This window comes from Callorhinchus milii, unplaced genomic scaffold, assembly GCF_018977255.1.
Source record: "Callorhinchus milii isolate IMCB2004 unplaced genomic scaffold, IMCB_Cmil_1.0 Scaffold4, whole genome shotgun sequence".
Taxonomy (NCBI): Eukaryota; Metazoa; Chordata; class Chondrichthyes; order Chimaeriformes; family Callorhinchidae; genus Callorhinchus; species Callorhinchus milii.
In genome coordinates, this window is record NW_024704745.1 from 59,662,824 (window position 1) to 59,686,091 (window position 23,268).

The 23,268-nt window shown below is 41.4% G+C and overlaps 1 protein-coding gene across 3 annotated transcripts in view; it reads left to right on the forward strand.

The window, feature by feature from the left end:
- Positions 1 to 444: 444 nt before the first annotated feature.
- The window catches only part of nars2 (asparaginyl-tRNA synthetase 2, mitochondrial), a 39,550-nt gene continuing 16,726 nt past the window's right edge, over positions 445 to 23,268 (forward strand). For all 3 annotated transcript variants that reach the window (XM_042334117.1, XM_042334119.1, XM_042334118.1), the window contains exons 1-6: positions 445 to 630; positions 6,603 to 6,712; positions 9,710 to 9,830; positions 10,301 to 10,441; positions 11,991 to 12,071; positions 16,888 to 16,991. In XM_042334117.1, coding sequence (XP_042190051.1) covers positions 481 to 630; positions 6,603 to 6,712; positions 9,710 to 9,830; positions 10,301 to 10,441; positions 11,991 to 12,071; positions 16,888 to 16,991 — 707 coding nt within the window. In that variant the 5' untranslated portion in view covers positions 445 to 480. The remainder of the gene's footprint in view (positions 631 to 6,602; positions 6,713 to 9,709; positions 9,831 to 10,300; positions 10,442 to 11,990; positions 12,072 to 16,887; positions 16,992 to 23,268) is intronic.

A 23,268-nucleotide genomic window follows, 5' to 3' on the forward strand; every position in this document is an offset into this window, starting at 1 on the left:
ACCCTACTTGCACGGTTCCTTTCCCAAGACGGTAGCAATAAAAATAATAATCCTTGCATTTGATATAACGCCTTCTCATTTTGTTGAGCCGTCTCAAAGCGCTTCACAGAATATTACTGTAAAGTATATATTATTTGGATGAAACAAATGCGGTAGCAAATTGCGCAGATTTTTTTAAAAAAATAATAATGATTAAACTAAACATAGTAGGAGGTTGCACTTGCTGGGCAAGGATGGGGGGGTTGGGGGGTGAGGGGGGGGGGGAGAGACATGCCTGCCTGGGGAAAATGCGTGTACGCATGCGCAATTCCCAGGGCCAAGCGGCCCAGAAAGGGCGCATGCGCGGCTCGCCTGGCCACTCCGCATGCGCGGCTCGCCTGGCCACTCCGCATGCGCAGCTCGCCTGGCCACTCCGCATGCGCGGCTCGCCTGGCCACTCCGCATGCGCGCTGGGCTGCCGCGCGCGGGGGGCAGCGGGAGATGCTGTGTCTGTGTGGCCGGAGCCTGAGGCCCAGCGCTCGGGTGACCCGGTTCATCAGGTCCTGCAGCGGCGGCCCCACGGCCAGGCCGCTGGTGAGGGTCAGCGAGGCGCTGAGCCGCGGGGCGGGAGAGGAGGCGGTGCGGCTGCAGGTAAACTTCCCCGGAGGGAGGGAGGGACTGAGGAGGCCCGGCTCACAGCCGCCAACCCGCTCCCCCCAACACTCACCCCCCCCCCCCCCCCCCCCCCCCCCACCACACCCCACACACAGCCCCCACACACACACACACACAGCCCCCCCCCCCCCCCCACACACACACACACACACACAGCCCCACACACACACACAGCCCCACACACACACACACAGCCCCACACACACACCACACACACAGCCCCACACACACACACAGCCCCACACACACACACACACAGCCCCACACACACACACACAGCCCCACACACACACACAGCCCCACACACACACACACACACACACACACACACACAGCCCCACACACACACACACACACACAGCCCCACACACACACACACAGCCCCACACACACGTGCAGCCCCACACACAGCCCCACACACACACACACAGCCCCCCCCCCCACACACAGCCCCACACACACACACAGCCCCACACACACAGCCCCACACACACACACACACACAGCCCCCCCCCACACACACACACACAGCCCCACACACACACAGCCCCACACACACACACACACAGCCTCACACACACAGCCCCCACACCCCCCACCACACACACACACAGCCCCACACACACACAGCCCCCCCCCCACACACAGCCCCACACACACACAGCCCCCACACACACACAGCCCCCCCCCCCCACACACAGCCCCACACACACACAGCCCCACACACACACAGCCCCACACACACAGCCCCCCCCCACACACACACACACAGCCCCCCCCCCACACACACACACAGCCCCCCCCACACACACACACACAGCCCACACACACACACACACACACAGCCCCACACACACACACACAGCCCCACACACACACACACACAGCCCCCCCCACACACACACAGCCCCACACACACACACACAGCCCCCCCACACACACACACAGCCCCCCCACACACACACACACAGCCCCCCCCCACACACCACACACAGCCCCCCACACACACACAGCCCCACACACACACAGCCCCCCCCCCCACACACACACACAGCCCCCCCCACACACACAGCCCCCACAGCCCCCCCACACACACACAGCCCCCCCCACACACACACACAGCCCCCCCACACACACACAGCCCCCACACACACACAGCCCCCCACACACACACAGCCCCCCCACACACACACAGCCCCCCCCACACACACAGCCCCCCCACACACACACAGCCCCCACACACACAGCCCCCCCCCCCACACACACACACAGCCCCCCCACACACACAGCCCCCCACACACACACAGCCCCCCCCCACACACACTGCCCCCACCACACACACCACACACACACACAGCCCCCCACACACACACAGCCCCCCCCACACACATACACACAAACAGCCCCCCACACACACACAGCCCCAAGTGAATTGACTGTATATTTTGTGAGCGAAACGTATGCTATCCAAATGTAATTTGTTGTTGTTCTTGTTCATTTTGAGAAACAGCTAACACGTTACGTTACCCAGAACTGATAAAATTGAATATGAGTACAGTTGAGGCTGAGGGAAGATATGCAATTATTTGCAACTTTTTAATTTGGTACCACAATAACTATTCTGCTAAAATACAACCATGTGGTGCCCTATGTCTTCTGTTTTGTCTCTTGAACTTTGATTTACACAGAATCACAAACATAAAACCATCAGCAATTCAGTGTGTCGGTCTGGCGCACTTTAGCCTTTGAGTCAGAAGGTTGTGGGTTCAAGCCCCTAGTTGTGGGGGTGTTGCGTTGTCAGGGATACCATCCTTCAGATCGGATGTTAAACCAAAGTCCCATCTGCCCACAAAATACAGTCACTCCACAATAACAACAACAAAATTACATTTGTAGAAGGCCTTTCACGTCGGGAGGACGTTCCGAAGCACTGAACAGTCAGATGTCGAGGCCCGAGCATGGCGAAGGGGGGGTGTAGGGGTGAGGGAAGGCAGAGAGGTGGGAGGGTGACGAAAGGCACGGTCAAAGAGGAGGGTCTTGACACTGGCTTTCAAGAAGGCAAGGGAGGAAGTGAGGCAAAGGGACCGTGGGATGGAGTTCCAGAGTGTGGGGGCAGAGAGGTTGAAAGGCCGACCACCGATGGTAGGACGGGTCGGGCAGGAGATATAGAGCAGGCCGGAGCCCGATGAACGGAGGGAGTGGGCAGGTTAGTAGGGAATCAGCAGGTCAGAGAGGTAGGAGGGGGCAAGGCCATGGATGAAAAGGCTGATGAGGAGGAAGTTCCCGTAATCAAACCTTGAGGCGACGAATGCATGGGTGAGGGTTTCGGCAGCCTGAGGGGTGAGGCAGTGGCGGAGTCTGGCAATGTTGCGGAGGTGGTGGTAGGCAGTGCCGGTCATGGCACGGATGTGGGGGAGAAAAGACAGTTCAGGGTCAAACAAGATACCCAGGTTCCTGACTGTCTTAGTGAGGTTGAGAGTGCAGCCGTGGAGGCTGACATGGCTGTCAGTATATTCAGTATATTTACAGTTATATTCTGGGAAGCTCTTTGAGATGTCTTAAACAACATGATAAGGTGCTGCATCAACTGCAAAGATTATTATTAGAGGCAATCCAGTAGCACAGTAATGTCAAAGTACATCTGATGAGGATAAACCTATGGATTCTTTTGGAGCTATGATCTTAGATTGTGCTGGTTATAATAAAGTTGCAGGCATGAAAAGCTCCAGTAATTGGTTAAAAGTGGACCTGATAGAACTGTTCAAAATTGAGTTGTTTCCACAAGGTAAATTTACACTTAATTTACAATGTATCCTGTGAGGGGCTTTGTCGCTTCCTCCTAATGTGAAAGGCACTATGCCAAATCCAAAGATTATTTATTATAGAATCATAGTCAGTCTTACGACCAGCAGCACTTCGTTAAGTGCTGATAGAACAAGGCATTCCATTTATGAAGAATTATTGGGACCGTTTTTCGATGGACATAACTGGTTGGGTGGTTACCAGTTTAGCAAGTAAAGGAAACTAATTTTTGTTGATTGTCTGTCTGTAACTTTTTCAGTACTGTAAGTGAAGTTGCTGGATTTGTTTTTTTATTCCCTTATTCATGAATAAGTAAATAACCTTTTGCCTCTCTGCCTGGCCACCGTAGCCTGAAATTTCACCTGCTCTTGCCCTGGTTGTGACACCATTTTGTCTTTGGTCACGCAATCCACGACTGTTTGTGGAACACTGCTGTGTGCAATTGGCTGCCGCGTTTCGCCCACAGAATATACGGTCCACTCACTTTGCAGTACATTCTATGAAGCGCTTTGAGACGTCTCGAAGATTTGATAAGGTACTATGTCAAATGAAAGGATTATTAATAATAATAATCCTTGCATTGATATCGCGCTTTTCACATCTTCTGGATGTCTCAAAGCGCTTCACAGAATAAACTGTAAAGTGAATTGACTGTATATTTGTGGGCAAAATGCGGTAGCCAATTGCACACAGCAGTGTTCCACAAACAGCCATGGATTGAAGTGACGTATTTATTATTGTTTTTTTTCTTGAAGGATTATGATTAGGCGTGTGGAGTAAGGAAACGTGCCCAAGGTTTTGCCCTCCGGGAATCGAACCCAAGTCTCGCTTGAGAGGCAAGAGCTCTAACCAGTAACCAATTATTATTGTTGTGGTATATTGCAGCACAAAGGAGGCCATTCGGCCCATCATGCCTCTGCTGGTTCTTTGGAAGAGCTACCCAACTAGTCCCACTCCCCCGCTTTTTTCCCATATCCTTGCAAATCTTTCCTTTTCAAGGACCTATCCAATTCCCTTTTGAAAGTTGTTATTGAACTGTTGTTATATAGTCTGTTTCCACCACCCTTTCAGCCAGTGCATTACAGCCTTAACAACTCTGTGTAAACTTTTTTTTAAAAAATCCTCTTTTGTATATGAACCTCCATGTCTCTCTGCTCCTGAACCCCCTTTAAAACTGTACCATTATTATTAATAATAAATTAATCGCAGATGTCAGTGGAGAAAATATGTTCTGTCTTCAGTCGTGGCTTCTCACATCTGTTTAACTGTTGTTTGGCTATTTCGGGAAGTGGAAAGGGAGAGAACCTAAGCATTACAGTTTTTAATTTTAACAATAACAGATGTAGAATACTTATGTGGAAGTTAGGAGGAATTTAATTTTTTTTTACCAAATGGGTCAGATGTAAATTATCTATCACTGTACAAATACAGTATTAAAATATTTAATTTGTAACTTTAAAGTAATTACTAATTTTATTGTCATTTTATTGTGATATTTGCTGATCGGATAATTTGATCGGTTGTGGGTTACTGAAATCTTTCTACAATGAATGTCTTTGCAATTAAGAAAGATAACTTATAATGGCCGATAACAAAGTGGAATTGATTCTCTTATTACATTCGCTGTTATCATAAAGCAGGTGCAGAATGGAGCAGCCTCCATTATAATTCAATGTGTTCAACTTCAGAAGAGCAATCTCTTCACTAATATGATTTGTCTTTTTCTCACATCAGCTATCTTTGTAGTTTTAGAAATTAGATTGTCAGTCCTGAATTGTGTGTAGTTTGTCCTATGGTTCTGTGAAACGAAGTGAGTTGAAACTGACAGAACTTGTAATCCTTCCAATGATCAAAAAGAGGAAATTGCGAGGCAATTATTGTGCACCAGAATCAACATTGGCCCCAAGAGTCAATATTCTGGGTAACAAGAAAATTACATTTGTATTGCACCTTTCACGTCGGGAGGTTGTCCCAAGGCTGGACAGTCAGTGTTTCGGACCCAAATTGGGGGTCAGGATCTGAACCATTCAAGGATAGAACCATGAAGGTTGAGGTGAGAGGAGACGCGGTGGAGGAGGATACATTGATAAACGGTATCGAACGCAGCAGAGAGATCAAGGAGGACAAGGAGGCAGAGGGAGCCCTGGTCGAGGATGAAAAGAATGCCGTTTGTCACTTTGACTAAAGCCTTTTCTGTCTATGAGCCGCACAGAGACCTGATTGGAGGGGTTCGTGAAGGGAGTGATGGGAGAGGAAGGAGCAAGTCTGGGAAGCAATAACTTGTTCCAGGACCTTGGAAAGAGAGGTTGGAGATGGGCCAGTAGTTTGAGATTTCATCAGGTTCAAAATCACATGTTCAATATACTTTTTGGTAAGAAAACAGGAAAGGCACTACAGCAATAATGAAGATGGGAGGCAGGGCGAAATGTTGGATAAGTTTCCTTACTCTGCACCCCTTTGTTTACCTAACAGTAACTAAGAACCCGGTTGTTAGTCGATTGACGGATCGCTTTTCCATGGATGATAGTCCTTAAACAAACAATTATAATTTGGTCACTCAATCCACGACTGTTTGTGGAACACTGCTGTGGACAATTGGCTGCCAGGTTTCGGTCATAAATATACAGTCAATTCACTTTACGGTATATTCTGTGAAACGCTTTGAGACGTCTAGAAGACGTGAAAAGTGCTATATCAAATGCAAGGATTGTTGATTGGATGCCTCTCAGTTAATGTGAAGCACTAATTGTGCAGTTAAAATGACAGTCACATTTTCTTCAGAATAGTTATAACATTTTTGTAAATGATATCTAGAATGAATGCTTGCTTGCCAGTTTTCACCCTCCCCTTCTTCTCAGGGTATTGGATTCCATTTTCAGTTGGGGTATAGTTGATGGGGTTCAGTGCTGGGCATTCTCTGATACCTAAGCCAAAAACATGATTTGTGTGTGAACGTTAGCACTCACCGGATAAACTTGCTGAATCATTGGGGGAGCCTAATTAGAATGTTTCATAGAATGTATTCATTACAAAAAATATTATTAATGCATCTTTTTTGGGTGTTTGTTTAGATTAAATACAAACTTTTCCCAATTTTGTTGCCTCAGAATGTTTCTTCATGTTTAACATTGTCATTTTACCTTTAGGGCTGGGTGCGGTCTGTTCGTACACAGAAGGAAATTACATTTTTCCATGTTAATGATGGAAGTTCATTACAAAGCCTTCAAATAGTTGCAGACCCTCATTTAGGATCCAGGTGAGGAAATACTTTGTCTCAGCAGATATTGGTTCAATTGGTAATATAGTTGTCTTGGAGTCAGAAGGTTGTGGATTCAAGCCCCAAATCAGGACTTTGAGCTCACTCAGTACAGTGCTGGGGAAGTGCTGCATTGTTAGAAGTAATACTAATAATAATCCTTACATTTGATATAGTGCCTTATCAAGTCTTCAAAAATTCACGAAACTCCGCTCCCCGATCACCCCGATCCTTGCCAGACTGCACTGCTGCCTATCCCAGAGAGGATCGATTTCAAGATCCTCACCCTTGTATTCAAGTCCCTGCACTCCTCTGCAACCTCTACCTCTCTGACCTCTCTCCTCAAAACAGTACCCGTTGCCTTTGTTCCTCCAGGTCTGGCCTCCTCCGAGTCCTCCGCTCCACCCTCGGCGGCCGTGCCTTCAGCCACTATGCCCCGAGGCTCTGTAGCTGCCTTCCTCACTCCCTTCGCCGCACACACTCCCCATTTTCAGGTCTCCACTGAAGACTTTTCTTTTCGACCGTGCCTTTGGTCACCTTCCTCCCCCTCCCCCTGGCTCGGTCCCGGGATCCATTACTGTAAAGCGCTCTGAGACGCCGTCCAGCATGGAGGGCACTTTATAAATCCAAGTTGTTGTTGTTCAAGACGTCTCAAAGAGCTTCATAGAATAGACTGTAAAGTGAATAGATTATATTGTGTGGGCGAAAGAGGCGGTGTCCTTTGCATGAATAGTTAAACCAAAGTCTCATCTGCCTGTTCAGGTGGATATTAGAGATCCCATAACAATAATTCTTACATTTGGGTTAGTGCTTGTCGTGTCAGGATGATGTACCAAAGTGCTTCACAGATGTACAGTTAAGTATAGTGACTTGTAGGTAAACACAGCAGCCAATTTGCACACGGCTGTGTCCCACAAACAGAAATAATAATTATAATAACCCTTGCATTTGATACAACGCTTTTCACATCTTCTAGACATCTCAAAGCGCTTCACAGAATATAATAATAATCCTTGCATTTGGTATAGCGCTTTTCACGTCGGGAGGACATCCCAAAGCGCTTCACAGAACACACTGTAAAGTGAATTGACTGTATATTTGTGAGCAAAACGCGGCAGCCAATTGTGCACAGCAGTGTCCCACAAACAGTCGTGGATTGAAAATGACCAATTTATTATTGTTTTTGGAGGGATTATTATTAGGCGTGTGGAGTAAGGAAACTTGCCCAAGGTTTCGCGCTTCCTGAAATTGACCCTCGGCGTCTCACTTGAAAGGCGAGTGCTCTAACCACTGAGCTACAGGACTCCACAATGATTAAATAATCAATGTTATTTGAGGGGATGTTGGCCAGAACCTGGGGAGAAACTCCCTTTTCGTTTCGACTAGAGCTGTAAGTCTAACGTCCACCTAAATAGGCAGATGGGGCCTCCGTTTAGCATCTTAGACAGCACCTTTGACCTTCAGTGCTTCAATATTTGGTTCAAATTCTTATTTTACAATTTAAACTACATGTTTTAATGTTGGACTGATTTATGTCATATGCTTTCTAAAATACTTTTTGTATTATCTGTTGTACATTTTAAATATGATATATATGTGCACCTTTATTCAACTTTTAGTTTGACCCAGAGGCAAGAGTCCTACTGACTGAGCTAAGATGACACTGTATTGAGACGAGCTGACATATGGAAATTTTGTTTTCTGTGTAAATAAACAGAAACGTTTGGCCTCCCAAAAACGATTGCCTAAGCACTGCTCGGTAGATCCATGGTGTAATATGTCATTAAGATTCAAAATAGTAGCAGGGATATACGAGATCATGAAGTGGTTAGATGTCTTTCGATTGAAAGGGAAGACCAAAGGATGTAAAGGAGGGCTCTGCATTCTTGAATTTCTAATAGAGAATGAGCTGGAATTAGAGATAATGCAACAATGTTGATTTGAACAAAACAATTTAGGTTCATATAGTGCCTATCATATCAGGAAGATGCCTCAAAGAACTTCACACAGCTGACTGGGCACTTATAAACATGTTGGAGAGGGGTTCAAAAGATGAATGAAAGCGCAGTCAAAACTTTTATCTTTTTGTGAGACACTGCTGTGCACAATTTGGCTGCCACGTTTCCCCCACAAAAATACAGTCAATTCACTTTACAGTATATTCTGTGAAGCACTTTGAGACGTCTAGAAGCCGTGAAACGCGCTATATCAAATCCAAGGATGATTATTATTTTTATCATGGGCTTTAAAGATGGGAGGAAAAGGGGGTGAGGCAGATGAAGTCCGGAATGGAGTTCCAGAGAGAATGGTGTGGGGAGAATTGCCCTTAAATTTGAGAAGGGAGTGAGGCAGAGGAAGTCTGGGATGGAGTTCAGAGAATGGTGTGGGGAGAATGGCCCTTAAACTTGAAAAGCAGATGATGCAGAGGAAGTCCGGGATGGAGTTCCAGAGAGAATGGTGTGGGGAGAATTGCCCTTAAACTTGCCTTAAGTAGGATGGATCAAGCGGGGACATGAAACAATCTTCCATAGTTAAGTGGAGAGAGCAGCTAGGTAGAGGTTACAGAGGTAGGGTGGGACTAGACCATGGATGGGGCGAGGATGAAGATCTTGAATTTGATGCGTTGGAAATGGGAAGCCATTCGAGCTGAGTGAGAATGAATAGACTCACAGAGCCAAGTGGAAGAGAGTGAGGATATAAAGTTTAAAATTCAGAAAATCAGTAACTGGCAGTATTAATCGTGGTTCACCACAGTCAAGTGCTCTGGGACGCTACCCTGCATGATGGCCACAACACAAATGCATATTGTTATTTATAAAATAGAACGGGAAATGTTCAAAGTTGTATACATAGTATGCCTGTAGAAAATAATCCAAATAAATGTAGATTTCAAAAAGCTCCTCAATTAACTAACTACAAAAAAAATCCCAATTGTTGTGCTTTTAATACAATATGTTTTGTTTTGTTGCATATAGTCTCATTGCATTTTTTTCACAGAGATATAACCTTCGGCAGTGCGGTTGAAGTTTGGGGGAAATTAGTGCCAAGTCCCCACCAGAAACAGAATGTGGAACTACAAGCTAATAAAATCACATTAGTTGGATCATGCAATCCAGTGGTATGTGTGATTGTATTAAAGTTCAGATATAAGCTTTAGGTCAGTTTGTTTTTGAAAAAGACGGTAAGAAAAGTTCAGCAAAGTATTTTCATCAGTCATAACTTGTAGCTAGTATAGAGTGACATTGGCATGTTTCTAAGGCATGACATTTATCTTCTTTCAAATGGGGATTATGCATTTTATAAGAAAACCTTAAAGGGAAGAACGTTAAAATGGACTTTGTACTTCGATTCTTTCTGTTGACAATTACTATGCTGCCTTTTAACATGTTTGTGCAGGGAGTTGGGAAACTTATTCCCATTTAGGAAAGTTTATTCAGTAATCATTTTCTTTATGCTGGGAAATTTATAGATTATTGTATTATGAGGTGAATATATTCTCCCTATGAACTTTATTTACATTGTGGATTCAAATATGATTGGGAAACTTTACTTATTTTACTATTTTGCATGTATTTTATGGAACAATAGAGCTTCCCATTTAAGATCAAAGACAGACATTCACTGGAATACCTAAGACAATTTCCTCATCTTCGATGCAAAACAAATGTCTTCAGTTCACTCCTTAGATTAAGAAGTGAAGCAACTGCAGCTATTAATTCCTTTTTTAAGGTATGTTCTTATTGTACAGATAATTGGGGTATATTTGTTGGCCCATTTATTTACCATTTATAAATCCTTAATTTACAGTATTTCCATGTGAACAAATTTTGAGGCCTTCCTGAAATAAGTTTATATAGTGGTTGAACCCTGTGTTAACAATATTTCTCATTTTGTTGTGTTTAAAATCTACTTCTTACTACTAACTGTACAGTCATCTTGAAATAGACTGATAGATTTTTTAAAAATAGATGAATTAGGGGATATGGGGATAGGGCAGGTAATTAGAGTTAGGTCAGAAGATCAGCCATGATCTTATCGAATGGCGGGACAGACTCGAGGGGCCGAATGGCCTACTCCTGCTCCTAGTTCTTACGTTCTTAAATTGAAAGTTTATCTTTTTGCCGTGACAGCTTCTCACAGTATTTACAAAATTGTAACAAAAATATCAGTTATCACTTTATACACCATATAATACAAAATTATATTTGTAAAGCGCCTTTCACATCGGGAGGACGTCCCAAAGAACTGAACAGTCAAGGATTAGGACTCACGTGGGGTGGTTGGGATCAGGGAGGGTGGAGGGCAGAGAGGGTAGGAGGATGGCCGAAGACACGGTCAAAGAGGAGCATCCTGAGGCATGCCTTGAAGGAGGCAAGGAAGGGAGTGAGGTGAAGGGATGGAGTTCCAGAGGTGGGGGCAGAGAGGATGAAGGCGTAACTGCTGATGGTGGAATGGGCCGGGTGGGGGGCATGGAGCAGGCTGGAGTCTGCTGAGTAGACAGAGTGGACAGGTTGATAAGGGGTTAGCAGGTCGGAGAGGTAGGAGGGGGCAAGGCCATGAAGATCAGGACGAGAATTTTGAACTTGATTCTCTGAGGGATAGGGAACTAGTAGAGTCGGGCAAGGGGGGTATGATGGGTTCACGGAACTTGGTGCAGGAGAGGACATGAGCTGGAGAGTTCTGAATGATCTGCAGTTTGGGGAGGGAAGAGTTGGGAAGTCCGACAAGCATGGCAGAGTGTTGGCATAGTCAAGCCTGGCTGTAATGAAAGCATGTATAAGGGTTTCGGCGGCCTGAGGGTTGAGGTAGTGGCTGAGCCGGGCAATGTTCGGACGTGGGGGAAGGCAGAGCGAGACATGGCACAGTTGTGGGATAGAAAGGACAGTTGAGGGTCGAACAAAATGTCTAGGTTCCTCTCTGGCTTGGTGAGGTGGAGTGTGCATCCTTCGATGTCGATGTTGCCAGTGACTAAGGTGCGGAGGCGCTCCCGCGAGCCAATCAGCAGAGCCTCGGTCTTACTGACGTTTAACTGTAGAAAGTTGGCTTTCATCCGGGATTCAGGTCTGACGGGAAGTCTGTAGAAGATGAAGAGTATAGGGGATCAGTGGAGGCTTATGTGGAGTATAAATACAATCATGTACTAGTTGGGCTGAATGGTCTGTTTCAGTACTGTGCAATTCTATATAATCTTTTGTTCATAGTGATTAGAATTCTTGAAAGGTACATAGCTCAATAACTACAGTTACCTTATTGCGTTTGATGCTTTTTTTAAAATTAGAACAATGGATTTATACACATCCACACACCTATAATAACATCAAATGATTGTGAAGGAGGTGGAGAACTCTTCCAAGTTGAAGTAAGTACAATGTATGGCTTAAACCTAGAAATGTATTATTTTCTTGTTTTCTCTTTAATATTCCCACGGAACCTTCAATGATAAAATATTAGAAAACAAAGTTTTATTTCATAAGCAATGAAGACAACTTGTAGATCTGATGTGTGTTATGGAGGTGTTCTTCAAGAAGGGAACAGACAGCATATGATATTATTTTACACTTAGGCATCTGTTTCAGGGGTAGAGATTGTTTTAGTTTAAATGAGTGTGATTATTACAAGCACATAATGTGAAAAGGTAGGAAATATTCAGCGGGAAACATTTAAGAATTGATTGGAGGAATTGCAATTGACGTTCTTCCTAAAACCATAGAAATTTACATCAAAGAAGAAAAGCATTCGGTCCATTGGCTCTTTGCTGGCTCTTTGAAGGAGTAATCCATTCACTCCCATTTCCTGCCTTTTCCCCTATATCCCAGAAGATTATTACTCTTTATAACAACAACAAATTACATTTGTATAGTGCCTTTCACACCAGGAGGACATACCAAGGCACTGGACAGTCATGGACTTTGACCCGAGCTAGTGGTTTGAATCAGGAGGGGTGTAGGGCTCAGAGGGTATCTATTTAGATATCTAGTTCCCTCTTGAACGTTAATATGCATCCTGCCTCAACCACCGTACCTGGAAAGACATTCCATATCCTACAATCCACATCTTAACAACATTCCTAAATTTCTCCTAATCTTCGCCTTTCCTATCTTTCTAACTACCTACTCCTATTGAAATCCCTCATAAGTTTAATAATCTCTTATCAGTTCCCCCCTCATCCTACTCTGTTCCATAGAAAATAGGTCCAGTTCCTCTTGTCTCTGGTAAACTTAATTTTTTTTAAAAAGTAACAGAGGCTAATATAGTTAAGTGAGTTTTTTTGTTAGCCCTGTATCCAATGTTGGATGAGAAATGGATTGGGCAAGGTATAATACTACTCCATATTTCTCAAGACGTTTTCAAGAACTCACCTACACATCAAAAATAGCTACTTATAAAGTACTGGAGGACAACCAGTGCTTGCTCCCTCATAGATAAGGAACTGTAGAAAAGGCTCTGTCAAGCTATATTATAGATCTTCAGTAGCAATACAGCTCAATTCTGGTGAATATACAGAAAACAAAAAATGCTTACATTTAATATTTTACTTTATTCAAGACAAGACACTTTGAAGTGTAATGGTCAATTTCTAAGCAACTAATCTGAACCAGTAACATCCTATGAAATTAGATAAATGAAAGTTTTGGTGGCGATTTATAAGTAAATGAAAACAATGGTCCACTGTAAAACATGAGGTGATTTGAAATTGGGAGATAAGGAAATCTTGTTGCTGAACAGTTACACTGCACCTTTCTTTACAGAGGAAAAGGATGGAGCTTTGCCTGAGTCAGGAATCAGATTTCCAGCGGTGCCGGAGGAAGAGCTAGGCACTGTGCGAATAATGAAGAAATGATTGATAAAAGGTTAGGTGCATTTTTTGAATGAGAAACCAAATACAGTGCAGACTGCCAAAGATAGAAAGGACAGGAGCGGAATTAGGTAAATCAATAAGTAGTAATTATGATAAGCAGTGGTTAGGTTTTAAAAGTTTATAGATTGTAGGAGAAGGAAAGGCAGAAGAAAGTGGGGAGTTCCACACTTCTGAGATCCCTGCAACATAATTAATTGTAGTTGGGACAGCAAACTTAGTAGACATCTATTGGGATGCATGGAATTCTCAGTTTAGTTTAGATATTCTTAAGCATGGTGATGGTTCTCTGCATGTGTCAGACACCTGGCTGAACCCCCCCTCCAAAAAAAAATCTATGTGCTTCCAGTTCCAATTTCAAAACTTTCCCAGTTGCTTGCTCATATTGAATCTATCAAGTAATCAACCTTTATATTCTTTTTAACCCATAGCTGAGTTTCAAACCCCACAATAGATTCATTCCCAGAGCTGCTGCTTTATACCTGCTATATTGCTTGCTTACACCCTCAGCAGGATCTTTAAAACCCTGATCATGCTTTTGTCATGTCTAGGATTGAGTTTTTCCAATGCTTTCCTCATTCACTTACTTCCTTGGGTCTCTTCACAAGCTTCACTTTATCCAGAATTCTGCAGATAGAGTCCGCATTCCTATTCATGCCAAGCTTTGCTGGCTCCCTGCCCTACACTGGAACGTTTTCAAGAATTTCAACCTCATTTTCAAATCTTTCCACGGTCTTGACGTTCCCCATCAGCATGATTTCCATCCTAACTACTCAGCTTATATTTTTGCTCTTTTGCCAAATTTGCTGTTCATGCCCATTTCTTTGTGCGATTATGAGAGGCCAAACTTTCAAGCTCCTGGCCTCAGGAACTATTCTCCACAACTATGTTGCCTTGACACATTTCTACCTGATTTCAAACAATGCATCTCTTCCTAAAATAACTATACCTCTTTGACCATGTCTTCAATTCAGCTTGATGTCCACCATTCTCATTTTTAACTGCATTTCCAAACATTCAGTTATGTGAATGCCAGTATATAAATGCATTATTAACACCTCTATTCCCCTGGTTTGTTGTAATCCCCCCCTTTATTTTGCATCATTAACACCTATTTAACCCATCATCCCCTGTTCTCTACCCCATTTTCTCCTTTATCTTCCTTGCCCTGCCTCCCGCCTCTCTCCGTTAGCCATTAAAACCCTCTCCCTCCCAACATGCCCCTGTTCTGATGAAGGGTCGTGGGACCCGAAACGTTGACTCACTTTCCTTTCTCCATAGATGCTGCCTGATCTGCTGAGTGTTCCCAGCGACTTCTGTGTTTGTTATAAATGCAAGTTGATTGCTGTATCTGGAGCTTTGGAGGACCAAGGATAGAAATTAGAGAAGCAGTAACCATAGTGATATTGGAAAAAATAAAGGTTATGGAGGTTTCCGGTTAGAGAATGCTTTTTAAGTATTTTCTTGTATCCACATAAGAGTGCACAAGAAGTACTAGAATAGGACTTAAACATTGTTGAGGAGAAAGGTGTTGGCAGGAAGGAAGAAACTAAGCATGTTGGAGATTTAAGTATTTAAAAATAGAGGGATATGTGAGGTTGACTGTCATTGTTCCATCAAAGGGCTTGAAAGAGACCAAGGTTTAGTAATTCAACCAGGAAGAATTAAGGTTGTATGCTCTGATTGGTTGCGATTGAGGAAGAAATTTGATGAACGTGAGGTGGAATAATTAGCAAAAGAATGAGTATGGTTAAGGAGGTGAGCAGAAACTTCTGATGTACTAAACAAGTCTGAAAATGAACCATCAACTGGAGGATCTGAGCTTGTCATGAACTAGTGAAAAAGTAATGTCTTGTTCAGAGAACAGCTTGAAAAACCTTGTCCAAAGCCTTTAAGAGATGACCAAAGTGGTGATTAGCTTAAATACAAAAAGGTCAAAACGTGTATCTGGAAACAGATAACCTTCAGTGTATCAGTTACATGGAAATTATTTCAAATAGGGAATAGGACATCATTCAGAAAGGGGAGGTGATAGACTGCTCAAGTTTTCCAAAATATTGTAATACTGCACAAAGGTAATGCAATTAATGTATAAGATAAAAGATATGTATAAGATTAAAAAAAGTTAATGGCCTCTTCAAGGGTAAAGTTCAATGCTGCATGGATAAATTAACTCAAAACTCAAAAACAAGAAATGAAAGGAAGCCATAAATGGAAATGTTTCAAGCTGTAAAGAGATAATTAATGATTTCCCATGGGTAGCTTTTGAGAATCATGTTATTTCTAATGTGCATATAATGCTGGGAATGTTTCAGCTTCATAGTGTGTGAAATAAAGTTTGGAAGAATGCCTGGCCCAGAAAGAATGGAATTGCCAAGCAGACAAGAGGATAACATTGTATAGATGTAGAACAAACATGTTATGGCCACCTTATATGATGTTTGAATCATGAAACTCAGTGGCGCTCGCTACCGTAATTATTGTGCTAATATAACTATTGTTTCCCGCAAGTCACTGAGGAACTTTTTGACATCGGTCAGTGAACAATTGTCAACTTAAATCCTCAATTAATGTTGGTGGAGCTCTCCTTTTTGGCCACAAGATGGTGGTATTGTGCTTTTAACATGACCAACCAATAGTCTTTACATAGGAAAGCCGATATAGTTTTTGCATCATTATTGTGGTAGGAAATTGGTACTGCAGCTAATTTGAAACAGCATGGTTTGGACAGAATGTCTGCCAATACATTTTACAAAAATACATTTCAGTTGTACTGATTCAAATGCTCGCGGGGGAGCAAAAATACCTTAATTTACTCCAGAACTAAATGGAAAAAAATCTTTATATGGAACTCAATCAAAGGGGCAACATGACTTCCGCAAAATAATAATATCCTTGTGTTTAATGTACCACCTTAATATGTCATCAAGACTCAAAGCACTTCACAGGATTTACTATAATTCTGAGTTTTGTAGGTAAATGTAGCAGCCAATTTGCACACAACAAAATCCCATTCACATGAATGATTGACTAATTTTAACTGAAGGATTTTTGGCCAGGACACTGGGAGAAACTCCTTTTTTTTTGAAATATTCAAAATACCATGTAATCTTTGACGTCTGCCTGAACAGGCAGATAGTATCTCGGTTTAATGTCTCATCAAAGTATGGAACCTCTGACAATGCAGCCTCCCTAGCACTGCACTGAAGACTATATCACCAATACCATGAACTGTGAGAATCTAGCTGAGGTCTGCCTGGAGTGCTAATGGGAAAGTTTTCACAATAATTACATATTAAGCATCAATTTTGTATTGCAGCCTGCTTCAAGGAAAGAAGATAAAAATCAGGACAATCCTCATTTCTTTAATGTTCCTTCATTCCTAACTGTGTCTGGACAACTGCATTTGGAAGTGATGGCAGGGTGAGTTTTAAAAAAAATGTTTTAGCATTTAAAGAGTTCTGTTATGTTAATTGCTGCAAACAATTTTCAGGATTCAATCACTTTAGTTGTCACAGACTCATAGAAGTCAGNTTTTTTTAGCAAAATTGGGAAGATGCATGCATTCTGCTATAGAGGATAATAACATTCCTTTCATTTGGTATAGCGTTCTATTACATATTTGAGACGTCTCAAAGGCTTCACATAATATACTGTAAAGTGAATTTTGTGGGCGATATGCCCTATAATGCTAAATAAAATTTAGATATTTCCTAATAACTTAAATTACTTAATGAAATGTAATGGTTATACATTTTATTATCTGATTGGATAGCTTAAAAGATCATCTTTGCTTTTGCAAACATATATTAAAAAATCAACATTTTGCACAACAAATTGAAAAAATTTCTACTTTGCCTGTATAAGGGTAATGTTTTGGAAGAGGAAATATGTAGATTTTTCCACATCATAATAATAATGCTTACATTTGATGTAGCTCCTTATCATGTTATTGAAACGTATCAAAGAGCTTCACAGAATTGACTTATGTATTTTGTGAGCGAAATGCGGTAGCCAGTTGTGACAACAATGCCCCACAAACAGCCATGAAGTGAATGAATGACCAATTTTATTTGAGGGATTGTTGACCAGGATACTGGGAGAAACTCCCTTCTCTTTTTGAATAGTGCCATAGGATCTTTAACATCCATCTGAACAGGCTGATGGGAACTCGGTTTAACAAGTCATCCGAAGGACAGCACCTCCGACAGAACGCCTCCAAGCACCGCATTGTCGTGACAGCATAGACTATATGATCCCAAGTCACAAGGTGGGGCTTGAACCTACAACCTGCTGACTCAGAAACAAGGGTTCGACCACTGCGCCAAGCTGACAAGGTTTTTCATCAACTTCACATCATATGTATAGTTAGTGAAAAGTTTGGTTCGCTAATTCACTTAAAACAAACTTACATGACACTAGGCATTGTTTGGGTAATTTTCTGGAGTGCCCATTGGTTCGTTATTCAGTGGTAATGTGACTGGTTCATAGGCTGATTTTTTTAGTGGCAATGTAGAGGAGACATTGTAAACTGCCTTGAAAAATACCTGTTTATAATGTGCTGTCAACGCTTTAGTTTTATTAGGAAGTCTATTGTTGTTTTTGGACTGCAGCTATTAACTTTATTTTCAAAAAATAATAATTTGGTCACTCAGTCCAAGACTATTTCTGGGACATTGCTGTGCACAATTGGCTGTCACATTTCTCCCACGAAATATACAGTCAATTAACTTTACAGTATATTCTGTGAAGAGCTTTGAGACATCTTGACAATGTGATAAGGAGCTATATCAAATGCAAGGATTATTATTATTTTGTAGCATTTCCCTTGTTAATTGTACAAATTACCTGTTGTAAAGGTGTTAGTAAGCAAATGTTAGTAGAATATCATCAGAGTATAGATTTAATGCAGCTAAATAACTTTATATGTGACCTGTGTAAATATCTCTTCTGTCAAATACACAATGTGTTTGCATTGATAGCACCTTTAGCACCGTCAAAAGACCCTAACACTTTGCACTTAATATGCTGCCTTTTACATAGGCAGAATGTCTCAAAGCACTTTACAAAGTGAGTGCCAAAGCTGGGAAGGAGATCGTAGGGGTATTGGGGAGATGGTCTTTGGCACAATAAAAGATATACATTTTTGAAAATTTCAAAAGCATTTCGAAAATTGAGAGGGAGGAGATGATACCAAAGGTTTAGGGAAGAGAGTTCCAGAGGGCAGGGGCAAAGTGGCTGAAAGCTCGCCTGCTGAGGGTGATTATACCTCGCCAAGCAGTGAGTGTGTGGATAACTTTATCAGCTGAGTTTGATGCTTTGATCTAATAAATTCAGTTTATAATAACTTGGATGCAAATTGCAGTATGTAATGTTATCACTTTCTGGAACATTCTGGTCCTGAAGATGGACTGAAGTCAATAACTGCTGCATGGGAACCCCTTTCCCGACTTTGTTCTTACTTTATTTCTCAAACCCAGTTTCTATATTCATTCAGCTAACAAGTGGCATCTTTGATCCTCCTGCTATGCAAATTCCAAGATTTCAGTGCTGCTTTAGTGAATTTTGTAAGTCACCTTTTAAAATTGAGATAAACCTGTATAAATCACCTTTTATAATTGAGATAAGTCGTCACTGAATTGCTGGGATCTGTCCAGCTGCCTCAATGGATACGGAAACCAGTTTTGGAGAAAATTATTTAAGCTAAGTCAGGGGGTGTTCCTTGTTGATTCATCTGTACTATTTACTGTTGGCACTATTTAATTATTTCACGCACAGCTTTTACAGGTGTCAGCAAGAGGAGGTTCTTTTCTTTCCTCTTCTCCCTCCATTGTCTGAGCTGAATTTGATCCCAATTCTAAGGGGCCAATGTGCAAGCCCATTACACCACCCAATGGGTCCCATTTATGTTTGTGGGTCACAAATTAAATAGCTGTATATATTCCAACAAGACTGAGGTGGCTCAAACAATTACACACAAAGCCAACCTGATTTGTAACTGATCAAGTTACATCAATTTGTTGTGTGTGTGTGTGTATATATATAACAAATTAATGTAACTTGATCAGTATATGCATATATAAATAGAATTTTGCAGTTGCTATTTCTCAGCAATGATTTCGCAAAGTGCAAACAACAAAGTACATAGTCCAAGAGCTACTTATTCTTCCGTCTGACTGCAAAAGGTTCAAGGTGGATTTTAATACAGAAAAACTGTAGAATATGAATTAGCCAGACTTAGTTGTACCATCCTGTACAGTTTTGCAGAATCTGTCGCTGAATTATGGCTTATTTATACTACAAAAAAATATGGCACAATGAGCTAGGGGTACAAAAACATATATAATTTCTACATTTTTAGTTATAATAATAATAATCCTTGCATTTGATATAGCGCTTTTCATGTCTTCTCGACGTCTCAAAGCACTTCACAGAATAGACTGTAAAGTGAATTGACCGTATATTTGTAGGCGAAATGCGGCAGCCAATTGTGCACAGCAGTGTCCCACAAACAGTCATGGATTAAAAATGACCAATTTATTATTGCTTTGTTTTGGAGGGATTATTATTAGGCGTGTGAAGTAAGGAAACTTGCCCAAGGTTTCGCCCTGCCAGGAATTGAACCCAGGTGTCTCGCTTGCAAGGCGAGTGCTCTAACCACTGATCTACAGGACTCCTAGTTCAATCATAACATTTTACATAAAATATATAGCTGCATGAACAGCAAGTGTTAATATATTCAATACAGATGAGGTCACTGGAGGAGTTTAAAGCTTAAATTCGGGAAATCTCTAGTTCAGAGGTATTGGCTGCTGGGTAACTCAATGGATTCATCTCAGGAAAACATAATCGCTGCAAACACTTCTATCTACTCCTTGCTTTGGCATTCTGGCACTTGTACTTCCAAAGCTTATTGAAAGAAGACAGCAGCCCCATACCCACAAACCTCAGAGCTGGCTTATTTCAGCTGCATGACAACCCACAAACAACCAAAACATTGACGAAATTGATGGATTTGAATAGTTGGGCACCTTTTGTCTAAAGTAGGTATGGATAAAAAAAGAACGATCTGGCCAAGATGAGATAACTTGGACTTGAAAAAATCATCAGCAGTATACAGACTACAATAGATCCCTTTACAGAGAATTCCCATGACGATAATCTACTGGATATCAACAGGTCATGATATGCCTAGGGATGTAAATGATGACGTGACTAACTGATGAGAAAGGTCAGAAATAGTCTGAGGAGTTTTGCAGCGGATGCTTTGCAGATTCTTCTCATTTTGAGAAAACTATTTCTCATCGGAGGATGAAGAACTTTGCTTCAACAGCAGTAACCATAAAGTTGGAACTAAAAAGATCAGCGAATTAGGGATTGAGGTGGTCAAGAGATTTATTTGGATGATTGCTGTATCTTGCAATTGTTATGGAAGTGGAATTGCAATTGACATTCAGCTTTCCATTGGCACCATTGCCACTATCTAGCTCAGATGGCTCCATAAACAAAACAGAACTAATGGCAAAAATGGAAGCCAAAATTATGTATGAGTAACCTGTGTCTAGCACCTTGGGACGTCCTCCCAACACGAAAGGCGCTTTACAAATGTATTTTTGTTGTTATTGTCTACTGATATTTGCATTGTAGATGCCACGTACCTGATACATTAACATCCAGTAACATTTGGTGGTGTTGCTAGAATAATTTTGTCCATACTGTGTGGATTTGCAGGACAGATACACTTTCTCTGTGATACATACAATCTATTAATAAAGAACCTCGAAAGAAACAAGCTGGGCTCCATAATCAATGACCTGAACGTTACTGGACTTAAACAAAGACGACCTAAAGGTTTTCATAGAACCCTACGTTCAGGAACTTTCAAGACATTGTTTCTAGCAGATGAATGGCAAAATACCATATATACATGAATTCTTGGTGATTAGAAAGTATACATAGGTCTTGACAAAGTATATTATCTTTTCTACATACAAGATGGTATTGTGATTTGAGAAAACATATCAGACCTTCACTATGTACAGGAAGAGGCTAATACCAGGATAGTGTTCCACTTCTATGTTTCCAGGATCCTTGAGATTCAAAATATAGTTGCATGCTGTTATGATATTGATGTTTGGGTTGAATTTCTGTTCCATATGAACAAGTTGCAGTCAAAGATTGGGATGTATGTGGGGCACAATGGGACCACGAGGACTACATAGACTGGCAAAATATCTTGGTCAGAATCTGTATCTAGCCCTGGTAGGTTTACGTGCATTTACTGGATCCAATTACACATCTGTCTTCATGAAAGATTCATTCACTAGAACTGGTTGAAAAATTGGAAACCTGTCTGCAAGCTTTTGGAAATCTTAGATCGTCAGAAAATACTGATCAGCTTACAGAAATGTTAGAGGAGTTTGTGCTTTGTATGGCAAGCCCAAATTCTATTTTCAGATGCTCCAACAAATAAGAATAAACTGGAGAAGATGAAAAGTTCTGACTAGCCTTCTACCTCCAGCAAAGTTTGCAGAAGGGTTTCCAATTTTTGAGCTTTGATTCAGAAAACCAAACAGTGGCACTGTGCTGCCTGCATGTGAAAAAAAGCAGACTTACATTCACCTGGTCAGCTTGATCCATGCGAATATGGATGGAAACTACTGGATGGCAAATACATTCTCAGTTGGCTTGAAGGTGAATAATCCCATAGATTATCTGTGCTGCAATCGATGATGAATCATTTACTGATGAAAGTAATTCTGATGGTGAAAATAACAGTTTCTCTTCTGATGAATCCAATTATGACAATGAATGAAGATTACTTTTACTTTTAGGTTTCCCCGTTATATCTAATTTAAGTAATATTATTACGTTTGGTAAATACAATTGACTGTTATTGATTATGTTGATACATTCATAATAAATTTAAATTCAGTATAAATGTGCTTTATACTGAATTTTTATGCTTTCTATGACCTTTGACTTGTGATGATGTCACCGACATATGAATTGTAGATCAGTTGCTATATTATTAAAGAGCAGAGTATATCTGACAAAATCATAGCAGATTTATGAATTTTGACCCTAAATTAACATAAGTCATTGACATTTTGCCAACCCTACCTCATCTTTGTTTTGACCAAAAAACATGGAACTGGCAAATTCCATGTCCGAAATTGCAAAACTGGCCAGGATGGTACAACTAAGATGCCTAATTCATATTTTACACACTTTTGTATTAAAATCCGCCTTCAAACCTTATGCAATCAGACAGAACAATAAAAAATCCCGGCGCGCTTGGCCTTTAACAGTAAAGTGTCAGCTTCCAGTCTGGTATTTTCCTTATCATGTAATCTTTTCAGACATGATATAACTGATTGTAATTAGTCTAATTTGGCAAATTAAAGCACAATAATTTGGTTTGCAAAATCTGCAATTTGTACATGATAAATTCTGTTTTTTATTCCAAATAGAAGCAATACTGTTTAATTTCTGTGCAACATATTTTAAAATCTTAATGAGTGTCCTACTTAATGAGTAATATTCTAAATATAGTTTAATTGGGTAATTTATTCATTTCAAAAGGCATCATTGCTGGCCATAGAAAATATGTAAATTGTCTGTGTATATAATTATACGCTGCATACATGTGAACATGTAATTTTATTACAAAAAACAAAAAGCCTTAATTTTAAAAAAT